At 39.2% G+C, this 18631-nt stretch overlaps 1 protein-coding gene across 2 annotated transcripts in view; it reads right to left on the bottom strand.

Moving 5' to 3' along the window:
* Window positions 1-9416, bottom strand: part of LOC112116991 (ubiquitin specific peptidase 9 X-linked) — a 182204-nt gene extending 172788 nt beyond the window's left edge. For both annotated transcript variants that reach the window (XM_026650144.1, XM_026650150.1), the window contains exons 1-3: window positions 9168-9416; window positions 2847-2992; window positions 2465-2544 (exon numbers count right to left, since the gene is read on the bottom strand). In XM_026650144.1, the coding sequence (XP_026505929.1) occupies window positions 2465-2544; window positions 2847-2992; window positions 9168-9263 (322 nt within the window). In that variant the 5' untranslated portion in view covers window positions 9264-9416. The remainder of the gene's footprint in view (window positions 1-2464; window positions 2545-2846; window positions 2993-9167) is intronic.
* Between the last annotated feature and the right edge of the window lie 9215 nt (window positions 9417-18631).

The following is an 18631-nucleotide window of genomic DNA, read 5'->3' as shown; positions in this document are numbered from 1 at the left end:
CTTGAATCTCAGTCCAATGCTCTATCCACTAGGCCACGCTGTTTCTCAAAAAACATGCAACAAAAATAGTTTTGTGGTATAATAATCTAGTGGGCTTCCAAAACATATTTGGTTCCTCTGCTCTAAAGTTCTGGTGAGCCACAGATCTCAATGCAAAATTACGTCAATGACAATATTAGGATCACAGTTATCTTTCAATTTCAATCCCTTCTTCCAGTCCTCATCCTCTCTGTATCCATTCCAGCAGATACCATTTGGATTTAAAGAATAAATCCACATATGGGTGGTAAGGTACCTAAACTCACATAATCTTACTGAAGAAGACATACATTTCCCGCAGATTAACAGAAAGGTTACATAATAATAATCATCATTCTTGGAGTATATTGCCCCTGTATTTCCACACTTTCGAAGTTCAGGACCATTTAGCAAAAGAGTGCCCCACTTCAGAACAGGTAAGCACCTCACTCATAAATCTGACTGTTCAGAGTTATAAAAGGGACAAAAGTCTCAGCCATCCTCCATTACTTCAATGAGTGGGGAAAGATAGGAAGTGTGCACATATACGCAACACACTTAACAACAGTTTCTGGTAACCTCTCTTTTCACTTGTGGGAAAGTAACCTGCAGCATAAACCCCAGGGGTGGAATAACAAGTGGTAATGAAAAGCAACTGTAGAACATATGCCTAAAACTGATATTAGAACTAAATGCTAAATTCAGCAATAGTGGTGCTTAGAACAGATTATATAAATGGAGCTCCAAATTGCAGCTTTGCAGATCTTCTTCAGAAGGGTAGGGGGAGGTGTGTGAAAAAGAGTTCCCAAACGGATTGTCAAATTTGTTACCTTGTGGTGGAGTGTGTAGGTGTTGTCTGTAGAGCAGCTGAAGAAGCTGTCTGTCTATATTTGTTTATTTGCTACACTACTGATGGTGTTGTGATTTTTTTAAAGGCAGACATAGCTGCTGCCAGCGTCCAAAAACTTCTCCTCAAACTACAAACCAGAGGATTTCTTCCTACCAGCATGCTGCAGCAGCAGACCCAGAGATGTAGCTAGCTGCATCTGTCAAATTTTTTGAAAGGTAGCATTTGTATTGTCATTGAACAAACGTGACCTCTTGAGAGATCTTCTATGCTCACTTGAAGATTTCAGCCAGGCACACACGTCTACCAAAAGTCAATGGCAACTGCAGTCCCAGAGAACATATCAACTGCACAATAAGACGTGTGCATCATATCCTACCTTTCGTCTACACTGCAATAAAAGACTCACCACATGGCCACGGCTGGACCTGGGTCTGCTGATTCGGGCTCCCAGGGGGTCAGGCTGCAGGGTTATAAAACTGTAGTGTAGAAGTTTGGGTTCAGGCTGCAACCCAGGCTCTGAGACCCTGTGAATTGGGAGTGCCTCAGAGCCCATTCTTGAACCCAAACATGTACATTGCAATTTTTTGCCTCGCAACCCAAGCCCAAATCAGTTAACCCAGGCTTTGAGACTCAGTGTCAAGGGATTTTTATCGTGGTGTAGACATACTCTAGATATTTTTGGATTAATACAATTTTTCTCCAGCAGGGGCTTCAAAACAGATGACTAACACACATACAAAATAATTCCTGCAGGCCAGAACTGCCTGCTGACAACAACCTTTACTCCTTGGCAATTCTAGGAGTAAATATTTATCAGTGAGGTCAGTTCCTCCTAGTCCAACTACCCCACGGTAAAGAACAGGCAATTTTATATTTCAATAAAAATATATTTAAAACAATACTATTCTTCCTCTAAGGCACCTTAATTCACCAACTACTTTCTCTGTGACTTTACAGAGTTCTCATCTATACGGCCTGGAAAGATTACTTTGAAAAGGCCGGGAGAAGCATGTAAGAGACATTTGTCACTCTGACCTAACAACATGTTGAACACAAAGAACACAATCTTGAGGGGAACTGTCCTAGACCCAAATAAGTTAGACAAGACAAACAACATCTAACTATATGATTCTAAATGTTCCGGGTCACAGTTTCTAATTGTTCTAAATCTTATTTTCTAATATTATCTAAAGTGTCTAAATGTAGATTTTGAAGAAATGTTTTTAGCAAGGTATTTCTCAAAAATTTTCTGAGGAAAAAAAATTAAACCTCAAAGTTAAAATATAAGAATTTGTCACGAAAACAGACGTGCTCAGGTCTGATATGCAAGTAAAAATACAGAAAACAAGTGGGAAAGGACCAATAATACTTATTTTATAGCTGTGGACTCAGTGTTCCCCAGTGCTTGTGTCAAGGCAGAAAACTCAGCTATGCTGTTTTCAAAAGATCTATGCAGCTTTTCATGCTAGTCCAGGTTTTGGGAATCTTGGATCTCAATTTATTAAAGAAATAAAGCTCTAACAGGAATACGGAGGACCTTTAAGGAGCCAGATTTACACATTCCTCTAGCAACCATTCATTGTATTTTCAACTTACCTTTTTTACTAAGATCAATAGCAGCTTCTAGAAGAACTTCTAACTCCCCTTTCGGCAACACAGGAACAACCCATCGAGGTCTGAATTTTTAAAAAAGTACTGCATTTTAATTAGGTTTCTGAAAAGAAATTAAAACATATCTTCCCCTTCATTATGCCCTTAGGTTAGGATAAAAGTGTAAAATCTATTTTTAACCCACTAAAGAGGGCTCAACTTTAGAAAAAAATTGCCAATCCCCATCTCTTTTCTTATTTCCCTCCCATCCGCAAATATGCAATCTAATGCACGAACACAAAGAAAGTCCCAGAAATTTTGATGGCAATGTTAAGAGATTTTACCTATAACCCACATGATTAGGAAGAGTGCATCAATCTTAAAGTACCTGTTGATCATGTCATCCAACTTTGCCAGATCTGTGTGTGGAAATGCGGGCTCCTCATCCTCAAGTTGGGGTGGGGCATCCCCTTGACCCTGCTCATCAGGAGGGGTAGCTGGGGAATTCTCATTGGAAGAATCAGGTGAAGAAGTCTGAATTAAAAACATTTCAAGGATTTAAATTAAATATTGTATGCACAGTATTCATCCTATTTCTCAGATACTGTAGTAGATGTACATCATTTACTCTTGGCTTCCTTTTTTCCCTTTAAATTTCATTTGAATTTTGAAAGCAAACAAATAACATCAATAAAAAATAAAAAAAAAAAATCAAGAAAAAAAACAAAAACACTAAATATGACTATTTAAAGCTTTCAGAATTTCTTAACTAAAATTATTTATAAGTCCAATTAAATATTTTCTTTAATATTCAAGTAGTCTAAAAACAAAGCTAGTTTCCTGGAAGATGGACAACGGTATCATTTGAAACAAAGTTGGCCCATGATTTTGTTCTTAGTGGACTAGTCAAGAGCCTCCCTGAAGGGGAATGTTGACTTGGTGCGTGGCAACTAGATTGTATTGAATCCAGCCAAGATAGCTTGCTCATACTGAAACGAGACTGAATCAGTGATGGTTGGTAAGCACTGCCACTACGAATTCTATGCTCTGGTTGTGTGGATCACAGATAGTTGATAAGACAAATTACACACTGAGTACACAGGTCTTCCTCTGATCATGAAGAACCACATACTAAAGATTTCTATTTATATAACCTGTTTGGTGTTGGTTATACCCCTGCTCGCTCTTGTGGGAATCCGGTAATTGCCACCCAAGCCTTGATTTTCTTTTAACATGACTATTGTTATTCCATCTTCTACGGTTTGCCAGCTGCAGGCAACAATTTCTTTACTTGTCCAAAATGCAGCAACGTTTACTTGCTAAAGTGAGCACATATGAACTTAACATTCCCTCCCTTCCTTCTCGCAGCAGTTGCCAATATATTACAAACCACCAATATTAATCATGATTTAAATCTACTTTAATCTTGTTTTTACGTGTGTACTTTAGTTATACTCCTAAAAAGAGATTAATTCTAATTGGTTGGTACTACCATTTAAACATGTTGATCTGCAACTAAACAAAGCCTTTACACTAAATTTGGTATTTATTTTTGCTAACCAGGATCACATATTATGTTTATAGATATTTATTTAAACAATTATATTGCTCAACATATTTAGTCATAGTCTTAATTTTTATATTTTTTCAGTATGTTAGAAAATGATGAGGGACGCATTTCTTATTTAACAGATAACGTTTTTACTCCAAATTCATCATGTCAAGATATATTTGGATGGAAACTGATGTTCAATTAAAAACACAAAGAAACAGCACTTTAAAAATTATTAGTTAAATAAAACTACCTTAAATGTGCTAAGAAAATATCAAATCATTTTTTTATTTAAAACTGATTTATTAAACAAAAAGTATTAACTGTACTTCGTGAGTTGATTTCTCCTCAGAGCATTCTGTGCCAAAAAATAAAAATTCTGCACCAAAAAAATAAAAATTCTGTGCACAATATTTAAAAATTCTGCAAATTTTATTTGTCAAATAAATGTGGAGGCTCCAGCACGGCATTGGGGAGCAGAGGCCACTGGCTGCACAGAGGTGGGAGATCACTATGCAACTCCCCGCCCCCCCCGAGGACATGGACTCAGCGGTGAGGCTTCACCGGACGCTGACACAGCACAAGGACCTTGACCCTCTGTGCCAGGTGTGGGCAGGCAGGCTCAGCAAGGCAGGATCCAAGTGTGGAGAGGCTTAGTGTGGGGGACCCAGGGGTGGGTTGAGGCGGTTCTGGGTGCCGGCAGCTCAGTGGGGGATCCAGGTGCGGGGGGGATCTGGATGTGTGGTGATAGAGCTTGGCAGAGGAGTCTGGGTGTGGGGAACTCAGTGGGGGGTCCAGATGCTGGAGGAGTGGGGTGGGGGTCCAGGTACAGCTGGTTGGGGGTTGGTGGGGTGGGGATCCAGGTGGCTCATCAGGATGGTCCAGGTGCAGGGGGAGCGGGGTTTCTCGGGGGAGCAGTTGAGGCTCGGCAGGAGGGTCTGGCTGCACTGGGGTTGCGCAGATGGGGGAGCAGCTCCCTGTACAGGGATCCCTCCCCCTGCAGCTGAGGAGCAATGGGTGCAGGAAGCGGTGGGGGGTGGGGGAGAAGAGAGTTGGCAGAGCTTCCTGCAGCTGGGGGAGAAATCTGGGGTTGGGTCTGACCCAGCCCCAGATGCCGTGCAAGGGAAGAGGAAGTCCCGTCCTCCCCAGCCTAGCTGGGACTGGCAGCTGAGCCCGGCACAGGGTAGGAGCCCCCTGCCCCACAGTGATTTACCTCTCTGCCAGCTGCCCTGGGCACCTGAAACATACTGCTGGGGTGGGTCACATGACTGCTCGTGGCTTCCCTTTGCTTCCCAGTCAAAAAGTTATTTTTCTGTGGGGAAGCAAAGAAATTGGCAGGGGACATAAATACTGCACATGCGCAGTGGCGCAGAATTCCCCCAGGAGTAAAGTAGATGGACTGTGTCATCATTAATGCCTAAAGACCATTAAGTGTCTAAAGACCTTTGAAAATCTGTCCTTGTCCTTCAGAGTTTTAGAATTGGATCTCATCCTCTTCCATCTGTTTTTTATTCATAGACTGAATGTTTTCCCGTTTCTTCTACTGTTTTTCAACTTTGAATGAAGAAATGAGGAAAATATTCTCTCCACCTGCTACCTAAACTGAAACCAAAAGTAATACAGGCGAAAGGTTTTCTGCACAACAGAAACAGAAAGTACTTACATCTGGAAAAAAAAAAATACCAGCATTCGCTCCACTGTAAAGACTGAAAATAATATACTTAATGCAGCATATAACATTGTAACATTTAAATAGCTTGAGTTGACCTCAAAATTTAAGATGTTTTCCCAAAAACGGTATATATACACACCTGAAAAAGCAGTACCTTTTAACTTATTAAAATTGGGAAGGGCTCATTGATGCAGCATTTTTTTTCCATTTAAATTTTAACAGATTATAGTAAGTTTAGAACTTCAGTTTGTCAATTTCAAATTTAATTTTACACAGGTTTATACGGTAAAAGAAAAATGTATTTAATTTTTTAAAAATCCAGTAAAAGTTAATTTATTTTTAAAAATAGATTTTTATCCACCCTGCTTTTCTGACCCCAAAAAGTATTAAATAGCTGAGAGACCAGGCTTGGGTTGATATCCTTCCCAAGAATTGTATTCCTCTTCAAACTAGCTCTCGGTTCTATCACTTGCACTCTTAATTAATGCCTAAATATGGGCTGAGGGACCTAATTTCAGGCATAAATGTTTTAATAACTTAAAATGTAGTAATTAGCATATTTTTACACTCCATTGCAGTTTTCCTTTAACTCAGGGTTTCGTAACGCTTGCGCAATTACAATTTCAACTTTAATACAGCATGAATGTAGTTTCATATAGTCTCTTTGCTTAGATCAGAATTTAATTTGCTATTGGCATTATTGGAAGACTAATTTTAAAATTCATTCAATCAACAAAAAAATATAGTAAAGATTTCATTACTTCAAATTTGAACTACGCAGTTGTCCTTTATTCAAAATATCTGTATTGCTGTAGTACCCATAGGCCTCCATCACCACCAGGGTCCTGTAAATTAGGGTTGCCAATTTTGGTTGGACGTATTACTGGAAGTTTCATCATATGACAATTTGTAATTCCTGGAGATTCCAGGACAATTCTGGAGGGTTGGCAACCCTAGTTGCTGCACTGAACATGCTATATAAAAATGAGACAGTCCCTGTTCCAAAGAGCTAAAGAAAGGGCAATATAGCAGAAGGTGCAGAAACATAAGAGGAGGTGAAAGAACAATCTTTCTTTCCTGTGTAACTTGGTACCATCTTGGATCACTGAAAATAAAAATTTCTTTTTCTTTTTTTTTTCTTTTCTTTTTTTTAAGATCAATTTTTTTGTTTTTTTTAATATTTGTTGCTAACTTTTTGCATTTCCACTAAGCGGAGCCAATCAGATTTTCATGCACTAGAACAATAGTACAATGTTTGGGTTGCAAATACTTCAGGGATGTTTTCAAACTAATAAATATAAATGAAAATAATTTTAATATTTCTATTTGTTTTGAAAAAAATCATTACACAAAAACTTAAGTTGTCTGGGCATAAACTTTCTGAATGTCACATTAATGTCTATCAGCATTCTAAACCCCATTTTATTACGTAACTTACAGTACTTAGAATCTTAGCCATGTTAAATTGCAACCTTCAATTCCCTTCAGTATTTGCAATGGTGAAATTTGCATACCAAAGTCAGCCTATGTGTTAATAACTTCAATTCTGACACAAGGCGACAGATTTTAGTTTCAAATGCTTTTAGTCACCTATACCCATTTGACCAACAACACAGGAAGCACTCTTCGCTATTCCTGAATTTTAGACCCTGATTTATCTTCTTTGCCACACTCAAATCTAGTTCTCACTTGTACTATTTAAAGTCTCATCTTTGCTAAAGACAAATTCTGTATCATTTACATTTGTGGTATTTTTATTCCCCACAATTGGGCATTAAAGTCTAACAAGTATGTTCAGTAGCATACGTTTCTATACATTGACCTATTCATTTGCGCCAAGTTGCAGATGACCACATCTACAGGTGACAAGATAATTCAAACTTGATGCAATCCTTGGTCAGTATGGTGAGACTACCATCAAAGATGCAATTATGAAGGTGGGTTTTGACCTGGATTTCTCTTCACTAAGAACACTTCATACTCACAGCTGTTTTGTAGTCAGATCATTTTTACTCACTAGTGACATGGGTCAGATTGAAACCAAATTAGGAGAGACTATCTCTTGCCTTGTCTACTCCAGTCTCTCTTTTCTTAAAATTTCCTATCATTCTTACTACCAGAGCAACTCTAATGGTAGAAACAGTGGGGAAATACTAAGGAAAAAAAAATCTAAGGAAGACAAGGCCACACTCATTACCAATGCATGAATCACTGAAGACCCATTTGCCCTAAATTATTCGTCATTAAAGGAATATTGTCAACTTAAATTTGGAACCAAATTTAATGTTTGCAAAAAAGCTTTAATGCACTAGTAACAGACTTTTCCACTGTTTTTAAAGATTCCAGTGAAAAAAGTTCTGAAATTTGTTAAAGTTGTTTGAAACTGTGAAAAGGGGGAAGTTATTCATTGACCCTTACTACTCTGAAAAATAAATTTTTCAGGTAAACAGGGATCAATTTTTTCTATTCTCCATCTTAAGATTAACAGGTCTGCTAACAATGGGGGTTTTTATAGCAGTGTAGATTCAGGGAGGGCAAAATTACATTAAACTATATATTGGACTTAACCCAATTCTCTGATATGAGAGGACTACAGCATGAAACCCTCTCCTACCACATGCAACTCTGGCAGATATCTGGACCCTCAGCTTGTAAATCCTACAGAAGGTGTGAACTGCCAATGCTTTTCAACTTATAGCATTTGGAAAAGGACCATCCTGATACAGTATACTTGAATTGTTCAATCCGTTTTAAGATGACAGGTAAGTTAACAAAATGGGTGCAGGACTTGCAGAACTGCTTAATGAAAGGAATATAAATAGACCCAGGGTATGCTAGCGTTCTTCATGCAGACAGTTTCTGCAAGCAAGATAGGAGAACTATTACCTGTGAACTACGAAAGATGAAGCTGATCTCCAGAATAAAGCTTAAGATGCTCCTATATGTTACTTTACCAAAACAGAAGGTACAGCACTGCTCTTTTATGCAGAGGGCCCCCAATTCTGAAACCATTCTGGTGGATGTATCAGCCGTTAAGGCATCAATTTTAGTGAATAAAAACAAGTATATATCTTCCTCAAGGGAGGGGGGTCAAAAAGGTGTTTCAGAGTGCTGAGTATCAAGCTGACATCACAAAATCTGAGGTAGGTGAATCAGACGTGGCTCTGAAGAAGCATCTGACATCCTGGTAAGCAGACTTCTTGCCCAAAGTAAAGACACTTGAAAGGGCAGGTTACTTCATCCATATGGTATTTTATCTAAAGGCAGCACCTTCTGCAGTACAGGGTTGCCTATCACTATACTGAGGCAGTTGTTCAGCAGTGACTCACCAACAGACTTCCAAAGTACAAACTAGGCCTGACCCTGCTTCAACGAGACATAAAATTATACCCTAAGGAGATTTTGAAAGAATTACCTGGAAAAGTAATGCTGCAGAACTACTATTGTCTTTCTAGGCAGCTTTACTAACAGCATTAGCATCATACCTGATTCTGTTGGAGGGGAGGCTGAGACTGTCCATCAGGAGCCTGGCCCTGGCTATCATTCCCTCCTACTGGAGAGCCACGGGTCGTGGCTGTCATACTCGACACAGGGCAGATCTTTGCAATTTTGTCTGCTTATGTAGTTGTCGTGAGAGAAGAAATTATAGTCCGCTTAATAAAGTTGAAGTACCAGCATATGTCTGCCTTAAAAAGCTCCAACTCAAGAACAAGCCATCTTGCAGAGACCATTGCATAACCTGAAAGAAATAAAAATATTAGAATATATACAAACATTTTAAATCCACATCCATGAAGAAACAAAAGTATCAAGTCAAATACAACTTTAAAGTAAGAAAACTTACTCTTATTTCATATAGCATAATACTCCTTGCCAGTGAGTATAACTAAACATTTACTCATTCTTGACAGAAGACATTTCTAATAGTCTATAACTATTGTATGCTACATGTAAAGCTATATGAGGATTAGCATCAAGACTATTCAGAAACTGAAATCTGTTCAGAATGCAGCTGCCCATCTTTTAAGCAGGAGTGTATTGTGAAAAGAGCATCCTAAAAGAAAAGCAAATATCACCCTCCTCCTACATAAAAATGGACACAAAAGTAACTTCAACCAAAACTCTCCAAACCACCAGTAAGGGATCCAGTAGTTCTTTATTATTTGCCTATTCCAAATATGCTGATATATTACAAGAATATTTTTATTTGAAGTTATTTTCTGTAATTTGATGCTCATTGTATAAGTTTTACTTATGCTTGTTTTTAACTGCAAATAATCCTCCAATTTCTGCATTTTTACTATTTTATACTGTTCTTTACCTTTCTGATTAGCCATACCAGTCATTCATCTATTACGCAGCAGCAAAAAGTTAATTGTAGCCTTGACAACTGTATTTTAAAATTCTTACCAGCTTTCTACTATTGATTACCTAGCTGTACTGTTGAATTCCAGCCATCTTATTTAACTCATTCTATATGCACTCATTCTGAATTTCTACAGTTAAAGCTTACTAAAGGGGTTGATTTGGGCCAACTGGAGAGTCTTCAAAATCTGAACCAGTGTAAACTGATGCAGGGATGGTTCTCTGAATCTGCAAATACCCTAAAATAGCTGAGAGGTCTGAACTGCCCATATGCTATGTGGATTCCATAGAACGGTTTATTAGATCTGTGTTGTTACTGAGTTATTTTGCTCTTGGGTTCTGTTTACTAGTGTATTTATACTAAAAGACAGTCAAATGTGTCCAAAGCTCTGAATGGGCACTCATGTTGTAGAGTACTAAAAACAGAAATATTCACCTCTACAGCATGTTAAATGAAGTCTAATATGGTTGTCTAAATATAAATATTTCACTGTTGATCAAAGTTCACAGCAAAGAGGGATGAACATACTATGAAGATAGGCACAAACTATGAGTAGTAGAGCTGGTCAGGCATTTGTCAACTATATATTTTTGTGTCAGAAAATGCGGATTCGTCTAAACTAAAGCTTTTGGCAGAAAAGTGTTGGTTTCAGGGAGAAAGAAACCACCCCAGAATACCTAATGCCCCAGTGGTGAGGGACTCCCCCAGTATGTGGAAGACATAGGTTCAAATCCTGCCTGATTCAGACCAGGGACTTGAGCCTGAGCCTCCAACATCCCAGATGAGTGCCCTAATCACTGGGCTAGAGAGTTTCTGTGAGTGACTCTGGCCTAATGTGACCTATTTATACAAAGTAGAACAGCGCCAACAGGAGAGAGAAAAAAAAGAGATGGAGACAACAGTTCAAGTCCCTGGTCTGAAACAGGCAGTGCAGGGATTTGAACCAGTGTCTCCAAAATCCCATCAAGCTATCAGCTATTCTGAGGTGGGGGAATCACTCTCCTTTTCACAAAGAATTTCAATACGTCTCAGTTTTGTTCCAAGCTGGAATGGAAACAAATGTTGAAAATTCAAAATTTTTTCACAAAACAAGTGTTTTCCAGCCAGCTCGAATGATGAGTGGAGTTCCACTTTGGCATATTGTTTTGGTATGGCAAAAGGGCAGAACTTTGTGGAAATACAGCCTTGAAAGAAAGTTATGCCAACCTAACCCCCAGTATAGATACATTTCTGTCAATGAAACAATGTTTCTGTTGGCCTAGCTACCATCGCTTTGGGAGGTGGTGTTCCTGCACCAACAGATACCCTTCCGTCAATGTAGGCTATGTCTTCCCACTACGAGGTTATGGCAGCATAGTTATGGCACTGCTTTCCATCCTCTGCAACACAGACATATTCTCAAAGTGATTTTACAAATGTTAACAAATTAAGCTTTAAAACACCCCAATTGATAGCTAACTATTACTCCCATTTTATAGTTCACAATACCAAGCCACAGAGAAGCTATAGGCTTGCCTATATGGTGGGGTAACATGCTCTTCGTGAGTGTGATTTCTAAAGCCCACTAACGTTACACTTTTTTTTTTTTTTTTTGACATTTGACATTTAATAATGGTCCATGTAGATCCTGATAGTGCACTAAAGATTCCCTAGTGCACTTGAATTTAGTACAGTACTACTACTGTACTTTTCAACCGTCTGTGAAGATAGAGGTTGGGAATAATATGAAAAATTAAAAATCAAATCATTCACAAGAAAAAAAATCAAGGTTCCTTTTCAGTAACTGGTCTTTTCAATGGTCTCTGCATATTCACAAGTGTGGGACACTTGTGCACTGTCAGCTTCTGGAGACCAGCATCTGTTGAGCCCACACACTTCTCCCAGTCCCAAAAGGCTCTGAAGGTATGAAAAAGGAAAGTGACCTCCACTGCTCTTCAGTTCCTGCCATTAATTTGGGAATTCCTAACCTAAGAATCCAAAGAAGTTGGAAATCTCATGAGGGCTGTGACTACGCAGAAGCTCATCTCAATTATCATCAGTTATTGGAAAGTAACCATCATATCTTTTTTGAGAAGCTTCTGCGTATTATCACTTATGAGAGTTTAGCGAGCAATACAACCCTTAGGAAAGGGAATTGAAGAATTCTAGGTAAACAAGGACAGAAGTTTTGTCAGCAGAACTGACAAAACAAGCAACAGCTCTGGATGGTTGGGTATACTTAAAAGGGGCAATGAAAACTCCCTGACACTGCTGACTATATCAAACACCTCTTTGGCCATTCGTGTTATTAAACACTACGGTGTCATGTCAGAAATTGACCATTTGAATTTGGTCAGCAGGAGAAAGCCTTAGAGGTCAAATAGCTCTCAGCTTCAGTATATCAATGTGGAGCATCATCCATTGAAGAGTTCACAAACCTCGAAAAGGGTATGATCAAGGTGAGTTTCTCAGTCTACTACTGAAAATGTTACTGCACATGACAATGGAGGGGAGAAGAGAACTACACGATAGGCATGTCTGTTCATCCTTTGTTTTTCCACAGTAAAGCACAAGTGTCCCAAGCCACAATGTCTAGGGCCCTATGAAATCCACATTAAAGAGAACACGGATGGAATCACGGAATCAAATCATGGAATCCAGTGCTGTAAAAAAAAATATCCATGGCCGGAGGAGCTCTGTGCCCTCACCCACTCGAGATGGCATCCAGGGACAAGGTTCACTATAGCCCAAGGTTCGGTATTGCAAAGGGCGTTATAGTTATATAGTGTACTGTATATGCATTTTTGCCCTTCTCCGCCACCATAGATTAACTGAGATTTGCTTAAAGATGCGACCTGCTACTACTACTATTGTGGCTCCCCGCCCCATGGTTCAGGACATGGATTTAAACATGTCTAAAAGTCATTCTACAACTGGAAAATGCTCATCCAGAAAGCTAAGAAATGACACGCTGCTGACACCAAAGTTAAGAGCTAGTCAGTTTCCTAATGAGGTCTATGAATTGGGCAGTATGATATTCTGCAACTACTGTCAACATACACTACACTGGACCCAAAATGATACCTGCAACAATCATCTAATGTCAAAAGCCCATCTGAAAAATTGTTCCAAATAGACAAGACTCATCAAGGTCCTCACTTGCTACGGAGAACAACGGCAGACAGACCATATGAAATCTGCAGATGCCAGACGGGAGTTTGTTGAAGATTTTGTGGCAGTCTGTGCGGAGGCTGATATCTCATTGGAAAAAAATGAAGTAGCGTTGACTTTTCCCTCTTAAACCACTGCGGGCGGGGGGGGGGGGGGCGCGGGCGGGGGATTTGCCTGAAAATGAAGCCGCATTCAACAGATTCACATGACACGTGTTTATCAGGAGCACATGGTGGCAGTGAATGCTGGCCAAAATCCATGGGAAAAAGATTGCAGTGGTGATCAATGAGACAACAGATATCCAAGACGGCAGAGTGCTAAATATTGTCATAGCTAAGTTTTTTTTCTTTTACTATGACAACAGATCCTTAAGCAGATTTTTTATAACGGGTACATTGGCCTTTAGGAAAACTTTTGTTACAGTTAGGAAAGACTAACCACTTTAAATCATATAAGTACAGATAATTTAAGAAAAAATGTTTAATATCCTGTGACTTTAAAATAACCTTAGCCAAAAAAAATCCACCACATTGGGATTCTGGAGCTATTCTATAAAGTGCTTGTTAATAATTTTATCAAGCATTTCATATTTAATATGCATTGCAATGCACCTGTAATATTATGCCTGTATAATAAAAAAATCCCTTTAACATTAAATTATAATTATTTTGAAGATGGATTTTTTCCCATTACTGAATTTTAAGTTTCTTTAATGAAATCCTCCAGTAACAAACAAGTAGAAAAATTATGACAGATTTTTTTTTTCCCCCCCAGGAGTTGAAGATCACTACTATTTGACTGATGTTCTATTCATGGAGAGCTGAAACCACTCCACATTCTCACAGGCTTTATGGAGTCAATGAATAGGGACCAGCTCAGCTTCAATGATGTCTCAGCAGTTGAACTGACAATGCAGCATACTGCATCAAAGCACACAGAGAAGCACCGAAATGTGTCGTGCCCAGTGTACGTGACATATCTATGTCACAATCAATTTGATAGGTGAGACATGGCAGCATTTTCACTTCTTTAGTGGTGTGGCATTTTTGTTACTTGGATGAAAACTGCGTTCTTCAAAAAGCCAGCCAGAAAGTGAAGATGGGTTGCTTTTCTTAAGTCCAAAGACGACGTGCACACCATGAAGGTCCTCCCCTGAAGTAGTACACACAAGATGGAATAGCTGGTTTGAGGCAATAAAAATCATGCAGAGCACACTGAGCTCTATCAGGACTTTTTTGAAAAAAGAAGTCATCAGCACAGGCTGTGACAAACCTTTAAACATTACTTAGCAGTCAGGAGAAATCAGACTTGCTGAAACTTAAGACAGCTTTCCCCAAACTGACAACAGCACCGACCATCTTTGAGGGTACCCACTGCCCTAAAGCTGCCTTAGCTATCATTATTATGGAAGACCTGAGGTCGGTCTTGATTACTGGAACAGCCAAAACTTGTGGGTTTGGTGAAGAAGCATCCAAGAGGATGACAACTTCATCACAAAAAAAAAAAAAAAGAAGAAGAAGAAGAGAGACACACAGACAGACGTATATATCCTGGACAATCTACATGAAACCTATCAGCTTGCTTTTACCAAATTCTCCAAACACTGGGATGTCCATCCCGCAAAAGACATGCATCGCCTGATCCGTTTGTTTGATCCCTGGCAATCACTAGAGATGCAAAACATTGATCAGTACAGCAATACACCATCTCTTGCCCACCCCTCATCAGAATTGTGTGAACAATGGCTGGTGTTTCTGTGCAGCACTCAGAATGAGCACAACCCAGATCAACTGGATCTCTGGCGCTTACTGGAAGATAAGAACGTAAGAACATAAGAACAACCATACTGAGTCAAACCAAAAGCCCATCTACCCCAGTATCCTGTCTTCCGACAGTGGCCAAGGCCAGGTGCCCCAAACGGAATGAACTGAACAGATAATCATCAAGTGGTCCATCCCGTCGCCCATTCCCAGCTTCTGGCAAACAGAGGCTAGGGACACCATCCCTGCCCATCCTGGCTAATAGCCATTGATGGACCTATCCTCCAAACTTATCTCGTTCTTTTTTGAAGATTATAAAGGGACGAGTGCCTAAAGTAGCAGACATTGCTCTACCTTGCATCTTCTTTCCTGTCAGATTTTTAGACACAAAGAAAAGCTTTAGTAAATATGAAAAACTACTTACAGACAAGAGGGAATCACTTTCTGAGGATAACGCTCAAAGGATAACCATAATGTACCACAATGAAGATGTCTGCCAGAGATAGCAACAATAATGACATTTAAGTTTGTCAATTTGTAATGCTACTCAGCAATAAACTGTTGGTTTGATAGTCTGAAATTATTTAATCAAATTTGAAATTAATTTAAACATTCCTTCAGAATATAAGAAGCTTGAAAATTAGAGTTTAATTTAAAATGGCAACAATGACTGCTGCAAGGATGTATTATTTTATGTTTAGTGCATTTTTTTGTTTTTTAATTATGAATTCAGTTACATTGACACTGTAAGAGACTCTTACTTCTGTGGACTTGTTGTATTACTGTTCAGCAATGTTAGTTTGGTCATAGTAACCTAGTGCTACTTTAAAAAAGCAATTTAAAATGTGTTACTTTTACATATATTGTATATCTGCAGGATGTTTTATTTAAATTGTAGGATTTTTTTTAAATCAGTTTTTCCCCATTGCAATCCAATTCTGAATATTTTTTTATGAATTTATAGTAAGGATACTTAATTGTTGTCAATGTATCAAAACAACTGATAAAAAAATCCTCTTAAAAAAATGGAAAAAACAAAATCGGAAAATAATAAATCCAAAAACTCATCACAATAAAACAGATTTCACAGGGCCCGAAATGTCACTGGTGTTCATAGTTCAAGACAGAGGTTGTATATCCATAGCAGCAGCCACACAGAGGCCTAAAATATAGCATGATGAAAGGTTGCACCCAGGTGTACTAGGAACCTGTCCTCCAGCAGGAAAGTTTGCTGGTTTGGGCCTCATTAAGGCTCCAATGACCCCAACCCTTTCATGTAGGGATTAAAATTAACCATGTTTTGTTTATACAACGTTCCAAGAACTGAAAGGTGAACATATTCCTGAAAGCCAAAATCTAGACACAGAAATTAATGTCCTAGCATCCCAGAAAAATAATTATGATATCCAAGCATTTGGTGAAAACTGGTAGAGCTAGAAGAATGCCAAAGTACAGAACACTATGTTATTTGGTAGATGTCTTCCATTATACTAGCCAAGCTATATTAAATGATAGAGACCAAAACATGAAAGTAGGCATCTTTCAAAGCTGATCATCAAGTGTGCGGATTGAAACTGCAATTTGCAAATTGCAATGCAACTGAATGGGCAAGATCCCATAGGTAAAAGGAATACTTCTGGCTGGGTGGAAGTCAATAAACACTGTTTGTGGAACCTCAATGGGAAAGGCATTCTCTTGTATCAATCCTCTGAGGGATAACATATCTGAGCAGTAGCAAACCACATGTGAAGAAATCATGGTCAGCACTGCTTGATAGTTGGCTGAGGAATAAACCTTACACACCAATAAGCCCCTGTAATGAAAGTCTTTATCCTTAGATGTAAATCCATAGGTTCCTAGACTAGTGATTCTTCTCATAAGCTGACGTTTGGCTGAATTTAAAAATGCTCAAGGAACTGATACAGACTGTCTGCCACCAAGAAGTTGTAAATAATCAAAGCAAGAGCTGCTGACACTCCCTCAAATACAAAGCATGACTGCTCCACTGGATCCAAGGAGGTGCTTTCTAACACCAAGGCGGGGCTCAACATCACAGGAACAGCACTGACCAATTCCATACTCTGGGAGGATGCTACAGACTATAGCTGCCCACTCCATACCAGAGTCACTCCAGAATTGGACTCCAAAAAGTGCTCTTCTTGGTTTAGTACTGGAAGCAAGTTGCAGCAGCTAGTCAGTAATCCAGAGGGTCATCATGAACCTACTACACGACTACAAAGGAGATAGATGGAGTATGTATGGCACTGGACATGAGTGAAGTAAATGCTGGTCTAGCATAACACACCAAACTGAAGTCTAACCCAAGAGAATGAGTAAGAAAACCAAGATATCTCCACACAGATCTCAATGTCCATCCAGAGTCATGTTAAGGAGACGCTCTGTGCAGTGATTGATCCTAAGCACCAGACTCTGTCAACCAACATGGACCTATGGATTTCCATGCCACTTAGACTGGGCATGGACAACAGAGCTGTAATCCCTAAGCAGACAGATCTGGGCACCATCACCTCTTTGGCAAGCTCTGCTTCATAGGCAAACAAGCTTGCTTCTTGGCACTGGACTCAACTGACCCAGAAGAGCTCTAGACATATAATGCTGCTTATGTCAGACATAGAACCACTTTGAAAGTGGCTTCACAACTGATGACATTGGACCACAGCACTGAATATGAGTTGATCCAGATAGATCCAGAGAAGCTTGATGCTGCTTATGTCAGCAACAGAACTACTTTTAGCTCTCCAGAGATAACTGTTTCGGATCCTTGAAACCGAACTCTGACATGGAAGGGCCCATGAACCGCAGTACAGTCTATGTCTGAAACTCTTATTTTATCTAACATGTCCAAGTCAGAACTGTTGATTTAAACAATCTGAATCTTGTACGGTATTGCTATATTTAATAGCTGTTAGACAATGTGCCATTACCTTCATAGCTTTCAGTATCCTAGGGTAAGATGCTCTTTTTCCATTCCATGAAATCACAAAGTAAAAAAGTGGACCGGGTAGTGCTCCAAATTGTCAAGTGGAAGACCAGATTTCAATTCCCATTCCTGGGTCTGGCTCACATGACAGACAATGGAACAGAATGGCTGAAAAGGAAGCACATTCAAAGATTGAAAGGGATGAGTGCCTCACCTCTTTAAAAAAAAATCCTCAAGCAAATGGAAGAACAGACTTCCTTCAAAACCTATATATTACAATGTAGGATCTAGGGGGTTGCTAAAGCAATAGATAACCAGTATCTCAAGGATCATTAAGGCTAACAGAGGGAGAAGGGGAAAAACTGCATCCTCAACTATACAGACGTCGTAATTGTGGCATTATGGTGACATCAGCATACCTTAGTAGACTGCAAAAAAGTACATAAATTACATGTTAAAAAATTGCTTTTCCAACTCACAAAGCAGAGGAAAGAATTCAAAACTAAAAGATCCTGTGTAGAAATCTATGGAAAGTAGGGGGTTATGCACTCTGACTATTTCTATTCTGAGTTTGCACTTATTGGCTAACGTGGGTGAAAGCCAGAGATTCAGTTGTTCTAAAACTGAGACTGAAAAAAAGTTGGAGTTGCTGGGTTTAGGTGTCAGAGTTGCAGCCGTGTTAGTCTGTATTCGCAAAAAGAACAGGAGTACTTGTGGCACCTTAGAGACTAA

This window comes from Terrapene carolina, unplaced genomic scaffold (genome assembly GCF_002925995.2).
Source record: "Terrapene carolina triunguis isolate 2854851 unplaced genomic scaffold, T_m_triunguis-2.0 Scaffold24, whole genome shotgun sequence".
Taxonomy (NCBI): Eukaryota; Metazoa; Chordata; order Testudines; family Emydidae; genus Terrapene; species Terrapene triunguis.
The sequence above is the reverse complement of the archived record's forward strand: the minus strand, read 5'-3'. Positions and strand labels throughout refer to the sequence as shown.